A 17,921-nucleotide genomic window follows, 5' to 3' on the forward strand; every position below is an offset into this window, starting at 1 on the left:
CACAGGACTAGATGCAGTGTTTGGGTAAATTTGAAATTCATTCAAGACAAAAGCTTGCAAACAACAGTATATTATTTATAATTTGAGATGAAATAGTAATGTAGGAGGAGAAACTGGAGAATTTTCAAACCTTGTTTGAGAACCGCTTTCTTGGATCTCCTCTTGCATCAAAGCTTTGCCAACACTAGACAGAGAATCATCTTCATGGGCAATGCCAGTACCCACAGCTGCCTGAACTGAATTGTTAGACATTCGAGCTGCGAAACGCACAGAATTGTTGCTGGTTTTGATGTATCAGCAGAGTTTGTTCCTCAGGACAAGGAGAGTCATTGAAATAAAAAAAATATTTGCAGGGTTCAAAAGAAAATATACCTCCCATCAAATCCTCACCTTAAATTGTTTTTAGATTATATAACAGAGGATTGTTTAATATTGAAGTTTTCCCTTCAATCCCCACAGATACTAATCACCTTTGTCAAACACTGTACAACCGAGCTGTTCCCTACAGTTGAGGGTCACCACCAAAGATTTAATATTGACACTGCAGTGACATTGTGATTGTAGTGGTGACTGCGTGTGAAGGGGCTGACAAATAAACAGCAACATGGTCTGGCCATTTATAGAAAGGCACATTTAAAATTGAATTGAAATTGCAAGGAATGTATTGCAATTCAAAAGATACTTAATGGTTCATAAAAGTCGTGGAACTCTGCTGTGGCTGATTGCAGCTTGATAGAAGTAGTTCATTAGGAAATTAGTCACCACAACATTGTGATTTTTCTGTATTCCATGTGCTGTACAATACGTAGAAGCACTAATGTTGTCCGTTCCTCCCCCCACACATAATTTCCCTAAACCATCTACAGAATGTTTGATGCAGCATTAAAATGAGTTTCAAACGGATCCAGCCCCAGAGGATGAGCAGGTTCAGCCTTCACTCTGCTTTACATGAATACACCTTTGAAAAATTACTGATCAGGGCCTCATTTACCTAGCCTGGTTCTCTGGGCACACAATTGCAGGGAGATCCCACATTTGAAGTTTGCCCTTCTGGGGAACAAAAAATTGTTCTTGCTCCATTCGTGACACTCAATTCTTTTTCTACAAAAAAGTTGTTCATTGGTATTTTTCTGACTCTGTGCACTCCCCAGCACTCAGGTCATTTCATCAGGTGCTTTCTGCTCCCTGAAGTTTGCAGAAACCGATGCTTATTCTTTTTTTAAAAAAAACTAAGCTTCCTTGGTACTTGAATGATTCATGTTGACATCCCAGTTTGCATACTGAAACATTCTCAATTAAAATAAAATGCTTTTCTGCTGTTTTAAACTTTCAAACCCTGTGCTGTCCTGTGAGGAAGTAGATCTTGTCTAGCCATTAGAAAGCTGTAGTGCTATTTGCATGGCTTTGCTTCCTATTCTGTCTTTCCTTTTCTTTCTCTTCCTCTCTTGCTAAAGTTCTTGTTTTGCGACAGTCTCCTCTTCATCTTGCGGTGATTCCCAGTGCACAGGACGCTCAATAATCTGACTTGATGTCCAATTGCAGGTCAGCACCCAGAATATGAAAATGGGTGGCCTTCCACGTACCACCCCACCTACACAGAAGCCCCCTAGTCCCCCCACATCAGGGAAGGGGACACTTGGGTAAGTGAAACAATGCACACTGAAGAGAGAGGGGAAAGGTTCTCAGTCTGTATACATCCTTCTGTCAAAGCAACCTTGGTGAAACTCGCCTCAGATTATACTTGAGATCTTTAAGTAAATTTACAAGAATCCAATCCACAATGCGGATCACGGAATCTAAAGCAATCTTCTGTGTAAAGTATAAAATAAAAGGAAACTATGATTTTAATTGTAACTCTAAACCTATACTCTTCATCTTCAATATTAATAATAATACTTGCATTTGATATAGCACCCGATCACTTCACTGAGACTCTCAAAGTGCTCCACAGAATGTACTGTAAATGAATCAACTATGTTTTGTGGGAGAACTTCACTGACTGGTGTTTGGAGTATGCTGGCAACTCTGTTACCTCGACCAAGTAATGAGCTTGGACCTAGTGTTTTGGCAGTATGTTTGATGAAGACTTTGGCATCAGAGCTGAGGACAGTATGTGCGTAAACACATGTAAAACACACACCCAAATGCTATAGGGATCATTGATGATAATCCCTATAACTGTAAAACATTCCTCCTCTTCCTGAAGGGTATGAATGTCAGTGCCACTTGTAATGTCCTTCTGTATCCTGTATGAAATGGAGAATGTGAGTGAAAGCAATGCACGGAATAGTATCTGAAGGTGGTGGAGTATTTTCTGTTTACAGGTTCTGTTGAGAATTACATGAAGGATATTAAAGTACCATTACCGAAACTCAAAGCAGAAAGGTTAGACTTAGATCTAGGTAGATGAATTTGCTGAAGCGTAAAAATATTGGGGCTGGTCAGATGGTCCGGCTGAGTATTTGATGCAGCTTGTGGTCCAAACAGTTATTTTGTACATGTTAGAATCTGCCTGTGTTTGTTCCCTGCACAGGCGGCATTCTCCTTATCGAACTTTGGAGCCAGTGCGCCCCCCAGTGGTGCCAAATGACTATGTGCCGAGTCCCACTCGCAACATGAGCAATTCACAGCAGCAAAGTCCAGTACGGACAGCGTCTGTAAACCAGAGGACAAGGACTTACAGGTATAGAGAATAACAAGGCTTTTTCCTCCTTGTGTCTGAACCCTTTCATATTGTATACATCTAAATTTAGTTGTAATGTTTTTGCACTGAGTCCAGACATCCTTCCAGTTCTATCTTGTATGTCTTATTTACAATCTGCAATTGCATCGTTTTTTTGTGACCAGAATGGAGGCCGATCAATGAAATTTTCAGAATTTATTTTTAGCCTTCAACGGCGAAAAAGAGGTACAAGATCGAGATCAATTCCCAACACAATCTTGGTCCCAAGATTGTTCCCATGATGTAAATAGGCAGGTGAGAGGATTGAAGACTGGATATTGTGCCTTGAGAAGGTGAAGCAAAGATTTGATTCATTAAAGTACGCTGAAAGAATGACGAGTGTGCTCAGAGCCGGCGTGACAGGGCTTTGAGACTTGTTTCTTCAACGTTTTGGGACGTCCTCCCGAAATAAAAGGTGTTATACAAATGTAATTTGTTATTATTGGCAGGCTGTTAGCTGAATATACAGTAGGGAGGACAACTGTGCTCATTTTCAATGCGATGAGATAGATGCAAAAATACTCAGTTTAGTGATGCTTTGATTATTTGGTTAATACTGTGGTGGGGGAGGGGTTGGGGAGCATTTATACAAAGTCTCTGTATGTCTTTTAGGAACCAGATTGGGGTCAGCAGGGACTGGAATCCATTTGACAAATATCATTCAAATAGATACTTCATTGTATATTTTATTGAAGGTCTTCAGATCGGTGAAAGAATACTCACAGATAACTCACAAATGGAATTGCTTTTATTCAACTAGATTGAATTCCCCACTTCTACTAAAATGGAAAAAAATGTTTCAATGCTGGCATTTATATTTAGATGGTTCCTTTTTCAGCACAGCTACATACATTCTGTTTGTTTTGCTGGGACATTTCAGGGTTCGAGCAGATTGTTTGCAGGCAACTGAATTTTTTTTACCAGTGTCTCCAGTCCTGGGTGCACTTTGTCAGGCTGTGATGTGGATAATAATAATCCTTGCATTTAACTGGACATTACAGATAGTGTTTGTTTACAGATAATTATTAATAGACATTCTTTTCTCATCAGCAAGTTTCGCCCATAAAATATACAGTCAATTCACTTTACAGTGTATTCTGGAAAGCGCTTTGAGAAGTCTCGAAAACATGATAATACACTATATCAAATGCAAGGATTATTATTATTAATGTTATAAGTCAGTAATGAATTGAACAAATGAAAGAGAACCACAAAAGGGGGTTAAAGGAGTGGTCAAGAATACCAAATGCAAGGATTAATATTTATTGTTATTGTTGTTGTTGCCTTGTCAGCAGCTTTGAACTGACCGACGTACCTTCTTTTGTCGGTCAGAAATGGAGTTCCCTAGGAGTGATGAGGCAGGGAAGAAATTAAGGAACTATTGTTACTCAACCTTTGCGGTTTGTATGTTTCAGCAGCAGTGGAAGTAGTGGGGGAAGTCACCCCAGCAGCCAGAGCAGCAGCCGAGAGAACAGTGGAAGTGGCAGTGTGGGGATACCAATCGTTGTACCTACTCCATCTCCTCCCAGCGTGTACCCAGGTAAAGACTGTCCCAGGAGAGAACAATCGCAGGAAGCTTGGCTTTGCTCGTTGCTTTTCCTGCCGCACTAAAACCCCAGTCAAATCTCATTAACACACACCTGCTTCATGCAAACTTCGTGGGTCTCCTTCAAACTTCATGATTCCTCAAAGTAACTTTACTAACATCAGGATCTCAAAATCTTGGACAATATAAAGCTTTGGCAGCTTATACTGAAAATGTGGACCGACCAAGAATTCTTTGCAAATTAATTGCTTGAGTCTGTGTAACGAATGTGAGAATGCAACTCCATTTTTGGGAAACCTTCCTGCGCAGTTCAAGTATAAACATAGGTTGTAGGAGTGCTGTAGCTACCTACGCATACAGGCATAGCCTAGCGACTTGGGAGTGCTAATTATAAGGCCGATGGAGAGCAAGTCAACAATGAGTCTGCAGCTTTCAGTTTTGATTGTTCAGGGCGCTAATAAATTATATTTTAGGATTTAGACGATAATGCAGTATTTTGTTAATGTAGATCTCTTATGCTGCTTTGCTTAGTTTTGGATCACTTATGTGGTGAATTGAGTCACAGCCACAGAGATCTTATAAGAGAAGAGTAAATGATCAGTGATGAAACCTGTGGTTTCATCTTGAGTAAGTCATTTATTGATGTTTGTTGAGTTAGTGTTATTTTAAATAGATTGAAATAAAACCAGCAACTCCTGGAAATGCACAGCACATTTCTCAGCATATGAAAACAATTTTGTGGGGGAGGGGGTGCTGTGGCTACTTCTGGGTAGAGGATGCTGATCTGGTATCCGATCAGTAGCTTGTAGTCATCTTGCCATAGACGTCAGTGTGCCAGCGAGGACGCTGTGCAGCAACTGCATGTCCTAACCGCCACGTCTGCCACAACCAGTAGTGGGCAAATAAAAAGAACAGCTTCCAAATTAAACTTTCCTCACGGTCTCCACAAAGCATAATATACAAACAATGAATGGAAAGCTTTTCCAGACCCTTTTATCTTGAAGTTCAAATGATTATTCAGCCTTGTATGCTCAGTCTTGCAATGGCATTTGAATCGCTTTTCTGAAATGATTTCCCCGGTAATTGCTCTTGCTCTCCATTTTTATCAATGCTTTTTAAAAAATGGATTAAAATGTTGAATCCGTCTCCTCCTTCCCTCTTTTCCTTAACCAAAGTAGCCAATGTTTTCAGAATATACATTCAACTTGGTGATTCTGATTGAGTTTAAATTTTTAAATGTTGCACAATATCAGGACTGAGATGTACTACTAAATTTATAGGTGGGTGTTCTGTTGTATGACCTTAGGAAGCCTTTAGATGAGCCTCTGCTTGTCTTGAATCGTTATTGTGGTCACAGGAAAGTTCTAGCAGCATTTCACGATTCAGTGGAAGGTTTTCGATTCAGATTCAAGAGAAGAAACTAATGTTGTTATTTCTGGATTGTGCATAGTTCAGCTGGAACCAATCGATCATGAGAACATTGGCTTGGAAGTTATCGGTACCTTAAAAGAATCCCCCCCCACACCACCACAAGTCACATATCTGCCCCTCCAGGTCTGTTGATGAGGCAAGCACACTAGTCTTTATCATCATCATTAGCTGCAGACCTGGCTGGTATCTATCTGATCAAGTCTACCAGAGACTTAGCTCAGCTTGCTCTCCCTTTGCCAGGCAAATGACCATGGAGCAAGCTTTGTTTTCAACAACAACAACAAGATTATATTTGTATAGCGCCTTTCACATCGGGAGAACGTCCCAAGGCGCTGGCCAGAATACAGCAGTTCAGACCTGAGCTGGGGATATGGGGAGGGAGGGGAAGGGGGTGACCGATGGCATGGCCAAAAGGAGGATCTTGAGGCGGGACTTGAAGGAGGCTAAGGAGGGGGCGAGACGGAGTGACTGGGGGATGGAATTCCAGAGGTTGGGGCCAGAGTGGCTGAAGGCTCTCCCGCCAATGGTGTGGCGGGTGGGTCGGGGGATGTGGAGCAGGCCAGAGCCGGCTGAGCGGAGGAAGCGCTCCGGTAGGTAGGAGGTTAGGAGGTCGCAGAGGTAGGGTGGGGCGATGCCATGAAGGGCTTTGTATGTGAGCACAAGGATTTTGAACTGGATCCTCTGAAGGATAGGGAGCCAATGGAGTCGGGCGAGAGTGGGGGAGGTGGGTCATGGAGTTTGGTGGGGAGAAGACACGGGCTGCAGAGTTCTGGGTTATCTGCAGCCTGTGGAGGGAGGATTGGGGAAGGCCGACAAGCAGGGCAGTTTGCATAGTCGAGCCTGGAGGTGATGAAGGCATGAACAAGAGTTTCAGTGGCCTGAGGGGTGAGAAAGTGGCGGAGACGGGCGATGTTACGGAGGTGAGGGAAGGCAGAGCGGGTCATGGCTTAAATGTGAGAAAAGACAGTTGAGGGTTGAACAAGACACCTGGGTTCCTGACTGTCTGGTGAGTTGTAGTGTGCAACCATGGAGGTTGATGTTGCCAGAGCCTGAGGTGCAGAGGCGCTGGCGCGAGCCAATCAGGAGGGCCTCAGTCTTGTTCACATTCAACTGTAGGAAGTTTACCCTCATCCAGGACTTGATGTCTGACAGGCAGTTTGTTAGGACAGCAGTGGTGCTGGAGTTGAGGGTGGAGGCAGAAAGATAGAGTTGGATGTCATCCGCATACATGGGGAAGTTGATGATGTCACCAAGGGGGAGCATATAGATGTTAAAGAGGAGAGGGCCAAGGACAGAGCCCAGGGGGACGCCAGACGCGACAGTGCGGGGACTGGTGGAGAAGCTGTTAGAGGTGACAAAGTGGAGACGGTGAGAGAGATAGGAATCGAACCACGCAAGGGCAGGTCTGAGAAAGCGGAGAGGCGGTGTATAAAGATGGAGTGGTTGACAGTGTCGAAGGCGGCAGAGAGGTTGAGGAGGACAAGGAGGCAGAGGGAGCCTTGATCACAGATGTTCAGAATGTCATTAGTGACTTTGACCAGGGCTGTTCCCGTGCTGTGGGCAGCACGGAAGCCGGATTGGAGGGGTTCAAAGAGGGAATGGCGAGAAAAAAAGGAGCAGAGCTGGGGCGCCATGACTCATTCCAGGACCTTGGAGAGGAATGGGAGGTTAGAGGTGGGACGGGAGCTGGAGAGTTTTCCCTTTAAATTCAAATTGAATGAAAAAGCCCAATTTCACATGCAAGTGATATGTTGATTTCAGGCCAAAGTGTCTGCACAGTTTTACAAAGGTGTTAATTTGGTGTTTATGTATCAATGCTTCAGCACTGCTCTTTTTTTCTCTCGTCCTACACCCCCAGTGTTTACTAGATACAGTGGGAATCACCACAACTGCAAAACTACCAGACAGTCATAGCAGAGGCTCATCCAAATAACTGTCTGATATTAGAAACTAGAAACTGACCATAGCATAGCACTAGGAGCTGATCAGTTTTAAAACTGTGAGCTAAGATTTAGTGCTGAACGGTCTTATTCCAACAGAGCAGTCCCACGTTGCTTGTTGATGCATTGCTGGAGTATTGTGTAAAATGCCTCGTTTAAGGAAAGAATGTATTGGATCGTAACATGTTGAGATATCTCAAAGTGTTTGACAACTATCCACTGTTGAGTGTAGTAACTTTTATAGGTTTTTGAAGACAGCAGTCATTTGGGTAGCAAGGAACAGCAAGCAACAATCAGGGAACTGAACACTAGTCTAGAGGATTGTTGGTCAAGATGATGCCAGGAAAAACTCCATTCTTGGGCTACAAAAACAATGACAGCACCTGATAGTAATTACTTTGTGAAGCATTTTGAAACGTTTCGATGTGTAAAAGGCATTATAAAAATGCAAGTTTACTTTATTTCAAATAGTTTCATTGGATTCTTTAATATCCAAGTAAGCAGGTAGATAGGACCCTGTTTTAATGTGTCATTTAAAAGATGACACTTTTGACAATGGAGCACTTATCTAGTACTGTACAGAAGTGCCGCCTAGACTGTGAGTTTGACATCCTGCTGTGGGGTTTCAAACATAATTTGACTTGTCTGTCAGCTCCCAGACAAACTAAACTTTGTGAATGGCAAGTTAAAATCACAGAAGTCATGGAGCCATGCAGAGTAACTTTACTTTTCCTTCTCCCAATACTGAATATTGCATTGAATTGGTTCAAGAACACAGCTAAATTTCTTCAGTGCAGCTTTGAAGGAACCTTATTTTCTGGTAGCAAGAGATTGTAACAAAAGCCTGTGATTGGGCTGGTTTCCAATGGCTGCAATTCTATAAGATGTGCAATGTTGCAGTGTGTGCTAATCATGTTTGACTGTTTAAGAAGAGGTCTTTGCCTTTCTCTTATAGACAACATCTCTGTCCCTCTCCTACAGTATTGTGACAAAGGAAGAACAGGTTATGTCACTGTGCTTCAGTACGGCAGATCAGTTCCATTATTATAGAATTTTCACGGTTTGAATTGATGTGTACCATTGTATACTTCCACAAATTCAAAATTTACAATGGTTTCTGATGTCCAGGAAAATAAGCCTGTTGTAGCGCTAAGCCAAAGTCGCAGATTTGATTCCTAGTTTCTGCTGAATTAGCCAATTTCAGTTGGAATATTGTAATTAACGTGGACTAGGGAGAAGAAACATTGCCCAGGATTCCAATATTGATCACTTTCCAACATCTCCTGCTGAGTAGTAAGCATTTGGACATCAAGTGAAAACAGGCTTGATTGTGATGCTCTCCACAGTTGCTAATACTCACCGTCCAGGTTCACACATGAATAAATGGCCACTTGAGTAAACTGCTGGGCTGGAGGGTAACTAACACCTATGAATCTATATCTGACCAAATGTCTTTGGGAAAGCAGGAGATAAATGAGTAAAAGCGAATGACTGTTTTGTGCTCCATATACATAATGAAACGGGGGTCTTAGCGATTTGTCAGTACTAAAAAAGGGTACTGTAAATGGACATGTGTATTGTATGTGTTTAAACACATAGAATGTGACTGAGTTGATGCTCAATTCTTCTGATGTCTGAACATTGAGACCAACAGGATTCTTTCATTTGTGGTGTTTCTCTCTCTTCTGGAGCTTTGTATTGCAATATTCTAAGCATGGTACTTGGGTGATGGGACATGCAACTAACTGCTAAACAGGCTTTCTTATCCCAGCTAATCTTCTTTATATTAACCCTTCTTTTACAACCTTCCTGAAGGCTCTGCTGGTACCCCGCCTCTACCCCCTACTCCTCACCCTACTCCAGTCCCAACCCCCAACCCTACTCCAACTCCAGTTCCTGTTCCCTCTCCAACCCCTACCCATGTTCCAACACCAATCCCAGACTCCGTAGCAGGAGCCCAGCCCCTTGCTGATGGCTTCATCTCACCATCTCTCCCCGCTGTTTCTTCCACTCCTAATGCAGGTGAGTCTTTCTGCCTCTTGCACACTATGGCGGTTTCTCAGGCAGTCTTGCAGTCAATTCTAAGTTTTGTGTTGCAAGGACGATGGCCCATTGGCAGTAAATCGGATCTATACAAAATGGATTATTGTTTAGAAATCTGCAATAAACAGTTAGCAGCGCTTTTGGGCACAGTGCTGGTTTTACAACTCAAATCTTTTTCAACAACTAATCTATTTCTCTAACCTTTCTTGTTTGCATTATCTCCCCTTGGTCAGGGACACTGATTAATTTTATGGGCGCACTATTGAGACCCTCAGCACAGGCCAGGGAATCCTTGGTTTCATCTACTCTTGTATTTACCCATTCAACCAATAAAGGGTGATATAGAATATCTGACTCTTGAATGGTTGACACATTTCCATCAGTTGTGTTATCCCTCAGGTTGCCCCTTTGATGAGTGGGATAACCATTGCTGAATTCTCCAGTGATCCAGTGGAAGAGACACTTGCTGTGCATCCCGGCAGCATTTTTTCGTGATATTTGATAACCTGTCCATTTACCAAAGTCTAAAGTGGGTGGTAGGGAGGAGGGGGTGTATGTGACAGAATGCAACACTTGTTCAGCTCTTAAACCGCATCTTTTAATATTTTCTGAATCCATTTAATCCATATTTACTTTGTTGACCAAAAGCTGCCTGAGAAACGTCTTGCACATTGCCTTTAACTGGCTGCAGAACACGAATAAGATTGAGACGCATTCTTTTGAAGCAGGTTTGCATGTCTTGCTTGTGTACCAGTGTCTGATTTGGCTGTGTTCTCTGCCTCATGCTGGGATTAGCAGTCACATAGCAGGTGATGAGAGCTCAGATCGGAGAAACTGCCAAAGGACTGATCCAACTCACTCATCGTAAATATTAAGAATTGAAAACTAACTCTGAAGTAATTGTAGGATCATTTACTTAGTTGCCCTTTGATATTTAAATCTCAGTATCTATAAGCCTTGGAGTTAAGGTATTAGCTTGAAACGGGCCAAAGTGCAGACATGTTAGTTTCTGGCAGGATAATGGGTAGTTGCTGTCACAGTTAGTCTAGTTTTCATTAGCCCCTTTCTAAGAGCATGAACATTTCAAAGAACTTTGAAAAGAAGATGGGGATTTCTGAGCAAGGAGAGGAAATTTGAGGATGTTGACAAAGGCATGGTCAAACAGATATGTTTTTATATGGATTTTGAAGGTGGGGAAAGGAAAAGGTAAAAGGATTTTGGGAGAGAATTTCTGAAAGGGAGCAGTACAGTATATATTTATATAGCACCTTTCACATCGGGAGGATATCCCAAGATGCTGAAGCTCGTAAAGCTTCATTATCGACGGTGGAAAGGAGGGAGTCAGGAATATGCAATAGATCAGACTTGGAAGAGCAGAGGATATGGGCAAGAAAATGGAGTTGGAGAAGTATTCAGTAGTATGGACCAAGGCAATGAAGGGATAAGATAGCCAGGGTGATGATCTTGAAATTGATATGCTGGGGAATGTGGAGCCTGGCCAGGATGAGGTTATTTGTCGTGGAGTGTGGGCTGCAGAACTTATAGTTCTCTAGCCTTCATTCTGTCATTTGAAAATTGTATATAAAATTTCAGGTCAGTACAAGGCACTGTTGCTGATTCTATCTATTTATGTGAAAGCACCTTTCGTAGGATTTCTATAAGAACTGATGACTTGCTCAGCATTTAAAATGTTCCTTCTTAAATGTTTTCAGGCCATGGCCCCCAGTTCTACAGCATGAATCGACCGGTGCCTCGGCAAAATCCAACCACTCCAGGAGGTTCCCTACCTGGGTACAAGCGTCCACCATCGATTGGCTCACAGAGCAATGTCCAGAACCAGATGAATGGGGGACCCTATTACAATCAGAACTCATCTATCGAATCAAGAGGTAAAACGAATATTTAGCAAGTTTCACTCATTGTACAGAACCAAGAGTGTGTTTGTCCTTTCATCCAGCTGAGTCCTAACAAAATTCCTTCCAACAACCAGTTTCATAGAAATTTACAACGCAGAAGAAGGACATTTAATCCATTGTGTTACCTTTGTTGGCTGTTTTCAGTGTTGGAAGTAGGAGAGTTGCAGAATTTCGTATGACCCTTTATATCAGTATTGTTCATATGTTGCTGGGGGATTGTTTTCAGTGATGGAATGGAGTTGAGTGTTGTGTTGGACTCCCATGGTAGGCTTTTGGCGAGAAGCATCAACTCATGTTGCCTGAGTTGTAAGACGAGAAGGTTCCTGGTTTGTACCAAGGCAGCTGATCTCACACAGAGAGGCACTTTGAGCCCCTGTGACAGGAACTGTTATCCTGCTGCTATTGTTTTCCAGTTACTCCTCCTGGAGAGTTGGTGAATGGGACATGTGTGGTTTAAGTTTAGGCATGGGGTGGGGGTGGGTGAAGAGTGTGATTTAGGTTCAGGTGGGTGGGTGATGTGCATGTTTGTGTGTGTGATTTATGTTTAGGTGTGGGGGGGGGTGGTCTTAGATTTTGGGGAGGAGGTGGTGTGTGCTTTAGGTGGAGGTTGTGCTTGTAGTTTCAGGTGGGGGGTGGGAAATGTCTGTGTGTGTTTCTGGGGTATGGTTGTGTATGCTTTGGGTCGGATGGGTAGAGTAGAGTGTGTGTGATAAAAGGGAAGGGGTGGGAGGAAATCAAGACTGTGAGAGACATGTAAGCGTGATTTGGAAATAAACAATTTAACTGATTTGAAGTTTCTCACTCTTGAAGCTTTTAATAATTGCCCTGGAATAGGGAATTAAATGATTTTGCAACAGTACCTGTGGCATTGTTTAGGTGTCGCTGGGGCCTTGTGTCTCTCAGCTCGAGAAAGCTGTGCTTCTCCTAATGGATTTGTTGGTGCATCTCTGGTGTGCGGGTGATCTGTGTTTTCATTTATGAGCATTTGCTGTCTGCTTCTCACTGCTGTTTGTTCCTTTTCCTCTTTTCCCCGTGTCTGTCCTCGGCTGCAGTGTCCCTTGCTCCGCCCCCACCTTCTATTCTGCAGGTTACACCACAGTTACCGCTGATGGGCTTTGTGGCCAGAGTCCAGGAAAACAGTAAGTTCACGCTTTCCACTTCCTATCGGCAGCCGTGCTTTCTGTGTCTTCAGTGGTAATTTGCAAAAAGGCTTTCCAAAAATGACCTTAAAAGCAATTGTGTACGAAATCTTATCTTGCAATGTCTAAACCACTTCTTCTGGGTTTTAAAAGCTTTGCATGCATTTTGGGTAAATTTCAAGAAGCCACTTTAGATTGTGCGGTTTAATTATAATACTAACTATTCATAATCACCTGACTCAACCTCTGAGGTTTTTGCTGCGCTGCACCACATTGCCTATCCCTCTGTAGATACCACAAGGCAACAGAGTTGGATTGCACAGGTTTTGCATGATATAGGGAACAAAAACACCTTACTACTTGATTGTCAGGCTGTTGAATTCACTAAAAAGGCTCGCTTGGGAGCTGCATGCCTCTAAACAAATTAATCTAGGCTGTTTGATTTTCTTTTGTGTTCAGGTCAAATCTATGCCAGCATAAAGATTGAGCTGTGGGTGTTGTAACATTGACAAAGCAAGTGGCTGTAGCTCACCACCGCTAAAAATGTCATCCATTTTGTGTTAATTTGTCAAACCTTATAAAATGCCATAAGAAAACCCAGCAAGATGTTTTCTGTTGCAACAATGCAATGCACGATAAAAGTGATGTAATTAATGTGGCGGGGAATATGCATTTTAGCAGTATAAAGAAGTTGTGCTAACAGTTCATTTGGCAAGTCAAGAAACACTCATTGAGGTGGTAATACTATTCAGTACTGCTGCCTAATTAGCCATTCAAGTATGTTCACATGATTGCAAAATTGGTCTGGATGAAGAAGGCTCTTCACTCCATCCAGTCTCATCCCTCCAAAGCATCCTCTCAACCATTCCCTTATCACTGCATCAAGCTGCATTTTAAATCAGTCTCTTGTCCTGACCTCTACTACCTTTCCTGGCAACCAGTTCCAGTCGTTGACTACTCTGCATAAAGAAAAGCTTCCTGATATCTGTCCTGAACTTGCCCTTTACAACTTTAAACCTATGTCCTCTTGTTCTTCTGTTGTGATACCAGCCTCGGGTGTTGATCTGGGATTACATCTTAGACCCATTTGAAATGTTGTATACCTAACATGTTAGTACAGTGATTTAATAATAATAATAATCCTTGCATTTGATATAGCGCTTTTCACCAATATACTGTAAAGTGAAAAGTGTAAACAGCAGTGTCCCACAAACAGTCGTGTGTGATATGCATGCTACATACCCTTAAAGAAACAGATACACGCACACAGATACACCCGCACACACGCAGATAAACGCAAACATGCAGATACACAACGCAGGCTATTTAAGTTTAAATTTTTATTTAAACATGAGAAGCTGCTGGAACCACTGACGATGAACATTCTGCGTACGTTCCTGTTACTGGAAACTCGGCTTCACTTGGAACTGAGCCCTTATTGCAATTATGCTCCCAAGAAAATTGAGAACTATGATTGTTAATGGACACGTGGTTGAAGTTGCAAAGGGGGATTAATCCACCCAACCTCAAGTTATACACGGTAGCAGAGTGACAATTTTTGCTGATGGTGCATTTTGCTTTATGAGCTGCACTGGGTTATTTTAAACATGACCATTTGATTTCATGCAACCTTCCACAGAGGAGGAGTTGAAGTAGTTATTCAGATCAGAGTTGCTTCCACTCATACCTGCTTCAACTTGTAGTAGTGTATGGTGCCAGTTCTGCTGTTCATTGCTTTTGCAGTAGAGTAAATGAGGTAGCCTTGATTACTCCAGAGAATAAACAGACTCCATTTAGGTTAGGTCCTCATGTTCATAGAAACATAAAATTATACAGCACAGAAGGAGGCCGTTCGGCCCATCGTGTCTGTGGCAGCTCTTTGAAAAGAACTATCAAAATCAATCCCACTCCCCCGCGCTCTCCCCATAGCCCTGCAAACTTTTCCTCCCCAAAGAATTATCTACTCTCTTAAAAGTTGTTATCGAATCGGCTTCCACCACCCTTTCAGGCAATGCATTCCAGATCCTAACAACTTGGTGTATGAAAAAATGTCTCCGCACCTCCCCTCTGTTTCTTTTAACAACTATTTTAAATGGGTGTCCTCAGGTTACCGACCCACCTGCCAGTGGAAATAGTTTCTCCTTGTTCACTCTATCGAATCCCCTCATAATTTTGAAAACTTCTGTTAAGTCTCCTCTTAACCTTCTCTGCTCTAAGGAGAATAATCCCAGCTTCTCTCGCCTCTCCTGATAACTGAAGTCCCTCATTCCCGGTACCATCCTGGTAAATCTCCTTTAATGCCTTGATATGCTTTCTAAAGTGTGGTGCCCAGAACTGAACACAGTCTCTCGCTGAGATCTAACTCAGTGTTTTATAAAGGTTCATCATAACTTCCTGACTTTTGTATTCTATGCCGCTATTTATAAACCCTAGTGTCCCGTATGCATTTTTTTAGCAGCTTTATCTTTCTGTCCTGCCATGTTCAAAGATTTACTTGTATGAACCCCCAGGTCTCTCTGTTCCTTCACCCTCTTTAAGATTCTGCCATCAGCTTATATTGCCTCTCCTAATTCTTCCTCCCAGAATTCATCGCTTCGAATTTCTCCACATTAAACTTCATCTGCCACGTGTCTGCCCATGTTACCAGTCTGTCTATGTCCTCTTGCAGTCTGCTACTATCCTCCTCACCGTTTACGAATTTTCCTCGCTTAGTATCATCTGCAAACTTGGAAATTGTACTCACTATACCAAGTCCAAGTCATTTATATAGATCATTCCGTGTTCCGTCACCCTTGGAATGAAAAACCTTGATGTGAATCAGTAACTTCGGGCAGTGTGTGGGGGTGAGGCGGAAGTTGAGCTCATTCCACAAACAAATCAAATTCAATGGTTTGTTGTAAATTGTAATGTCAACATCAGTAGAATTGTTTTCCGCAATGAAGCCAGAATAATCTGGGAGAGTTTCATGCAGCAAAAGTCACACATTTCTTCCCAGGTGAACCTCTTGCAGATTGGAATGTGGTTTGGTGGTCCAAAAATGAGCCGTTGCTTCTGTCACCCAAATAGAAATTGTGTGATGTTTCTTGCTGTTAACTCTGCTTCTGTTTTTTGCAGTTTCTGAAGGTCCGACCCCTCCTCCACCACCACCTGCCGATGATGCAGTATTCGATGAATCGCCCCCTCCACCCCCACCACCAGAGGACTATGAGGAGGAAGAAACAGCTGTGGTGGAATATAGTGACCCGTACGCAGAGGAGGATCCCCCTTGGGCACCCAGGAGCTATTTAGAAAAAGGTGAGTTCAGTGAAATTCTTGCAGCAATTCAGAAAATGTACCTTTCTTTCTGATTTCCCACACAGTTTTATTGTTCCACTCCCTCGCTCTCTCTTTCCCCCCACCCTCCCTCCACCCTCTCTCTCTCCCTCCCTCAATACCCCATACAGTGCAGTTGGATTATGAGGTGGTTCCTGATTTTCCCAATTGAAGCCTCATCATGGACCCGCACCTTGTGGACACCAGTGATGGACTGTTTAGTTCACTGTTCAGTACACTTGCGATTGACGGGGACTAATATCTTAAACTCGCAAAAGATAATGCCTTACTAATAAGGACAGATATTGCCTTTAATAGTGAGTTTCCACTATATCTGCAACAGGAATAATTGGCAACCTGGAGAGGGCAATATTGTCAGTCCATGGTCCTCAGTCCAGTGAAATGTTGTCAACATTGTCACCAAATGCAGCTCCAAACAGCAACAAGAGTTTCTATTCTTCAGTTTCTCCCAAGGAACAAAACTCACCACAACAAAAAGTTAAATGCAAAGAAAATTGGGGGAAGAAAGAGGAAGGCAGTACGAGCACTCTTTCCTTACTTGATATGCAATGAGATTGTGCTCTATGCCGCTCTGTTAATGGCTGCCATTTCTGTTTACAGTGGTTGCTATATACGACTATTCAAAGGACAAAGAAGACGAGTTATCTTTTCAAGAGGGCTCCATCATTTATGTCCTCAAGAAGAATGATGACGGCTGGTACGAAGGAGTAATGAATGGTGTGACTGGTCTGTTCCCTGGGAACTATGTTGAATCTATCATGCATTACGCAGAGTGACCACTGGAAAGACGGCTCTGCAACAGTCCCCGTTTGTGTACCATTGCTCTCTGTGGCTTTGCTCAGCCTGACATGCTGATGAAGCCACACGTCAAAATGAAGGATTTGAATAAACAAAATGCATAATTTAAAAACAAAACCCTTTTTTTTCACCCAGGATGGAGTGAGGCGGCATTGTCTGTCAGGAAGCCGCTCTCTCTGCTGTCGGTGTAGGCTCTGATGACTGTTGAACTCATTGTAGAATGAGCCCATACACACACCCACAGCCACATTTGCAGAACATAACTGTAACCAATGTAAAGGGTCGACCGATGTTGCCATTCCGACTGAAGGCTGTGAACCCCTCCCCTATTCCCTCCCTTTTGCCCTCCAACTGCCTCCCCCTCCATTCTCTCTATCTCCCCTTGCCCCAACATCTTTCAAATGCCTCTGTGACAGCATTGTTCTGTATTTTTAATTAAACTGCTATTTTCCTGCAACTACACCTCTCCATTATAAAGGCAAAACAAATGGATGATAAACTTCAATCTGTCTAATCGGAGAAATGTGTTGAGTGTTGTTGAGGTGTGTGAAGATTTTGTTGGCACACGGTTTGATGGTCAAGAAGGTTTTCCCCTTTCAATTGATGGAGCGATAACCCAAGCCTGATTCATGTTGTTGTAAGTGGAGCTTGTTGATATTACTTGATGTAGTGGTGGAGATTTGGATTACCTAGATCCAGATTTACAGACCTTGAGATTTTGTCTCAAGGCTGGATTAAATAGATTGTTAACTTCCTGCTTCCCAGTGAAAGTTCATGAAAAACAATGAGGAAATGTAAGCAAATGGCTCTCAGCATTAATGGAGACGAGTGGATTCATACAACTTTCGGGGACTGGAAAGTGAAGTGATTTTAGGGATCATGAGATAAATGTGTGTAAAGGACAAGCCCGGGAGTTCAAGGCATCACGTGAGGAATCGGGAAGTTTAAAAAATATATATATTTTTGCCCCTCCCTGTAAAATGGTTAATGTGTGTAGCTTGAATTCTGCAAAACTGAGAGTCAGGGCTAGCGCATTGTCACTGATCAAAAATT

General features: G+C 42.7%; 1 protein-coding gene across 9 annotated transcripts in view; it reads left to right on the forward strand.

Annotated features, from left to right (window-relative positions):
* The window catches only part of LOC103176836 (abl interactor 2), a 102,035-nt gene extending 84,710 nt beyond the window's left edge, over nt 1–17,325 (forward strand). For 2 of the 9 annotated variants that reach the window (XM_007890619.2, XM_007890621.2), the window contains 8 exons: nt 1,543–1,640; nt 2,534–2,683; nt 4,138–4,262; nt 9,455–9,661; nt 11,395–11,571; nt 12,651–12,737; nt 15,852–16,031; nt 16,671–17,325. In XM_007890619.2, the coding sequence (XP_007888810.1) occupies nt 1,543–1,640; nt 2,534–2,683; nt 4,138–4,262; nt 9,455–9,661; nt 11,395–11,571; nt 12,651–12,737; nt 15,852–16,031; nt 16,671–16,846 (1,200 nt within the window). In that variant the 3' untranslated portion in view covers nt 16,847–17,325. The remainder of the gene's footprint in view (nt 1–1,542; nt 1,641–2,533; nt 2,684–4,137; nt 4,263–9,454; nt 9,662–11,394; nt 11,572–12,650; nt 12,738–15,851; nt 16,032–16,670) is intronic. The other 7 variants (XM_007890620.2, XM_042336040.1, XM_007890623.2 and 4 more) reach the window with 4 other exon arrangements.
* Nucleotides 17,326–17,921: the final 596 nt, after the last annotated feature.

This window comes from Callorhinchus milii, unplaced genomic scaffold (genome assembly GCF_018977255.1).
Source record: "Callorhinchus milii isolate IMCB2004 unplaced genomic scaffold, IMCB_Cmil_1.0 Scaffold6, whole genome shotgun sequence".
NCBI classification, from domain to species: Eukaryota; Metazoa; Chordata; class Chondrichthyes; order Chimaeriformes; family Callorhinchidae; genus Callorhinchus; species Callorhinchus milii.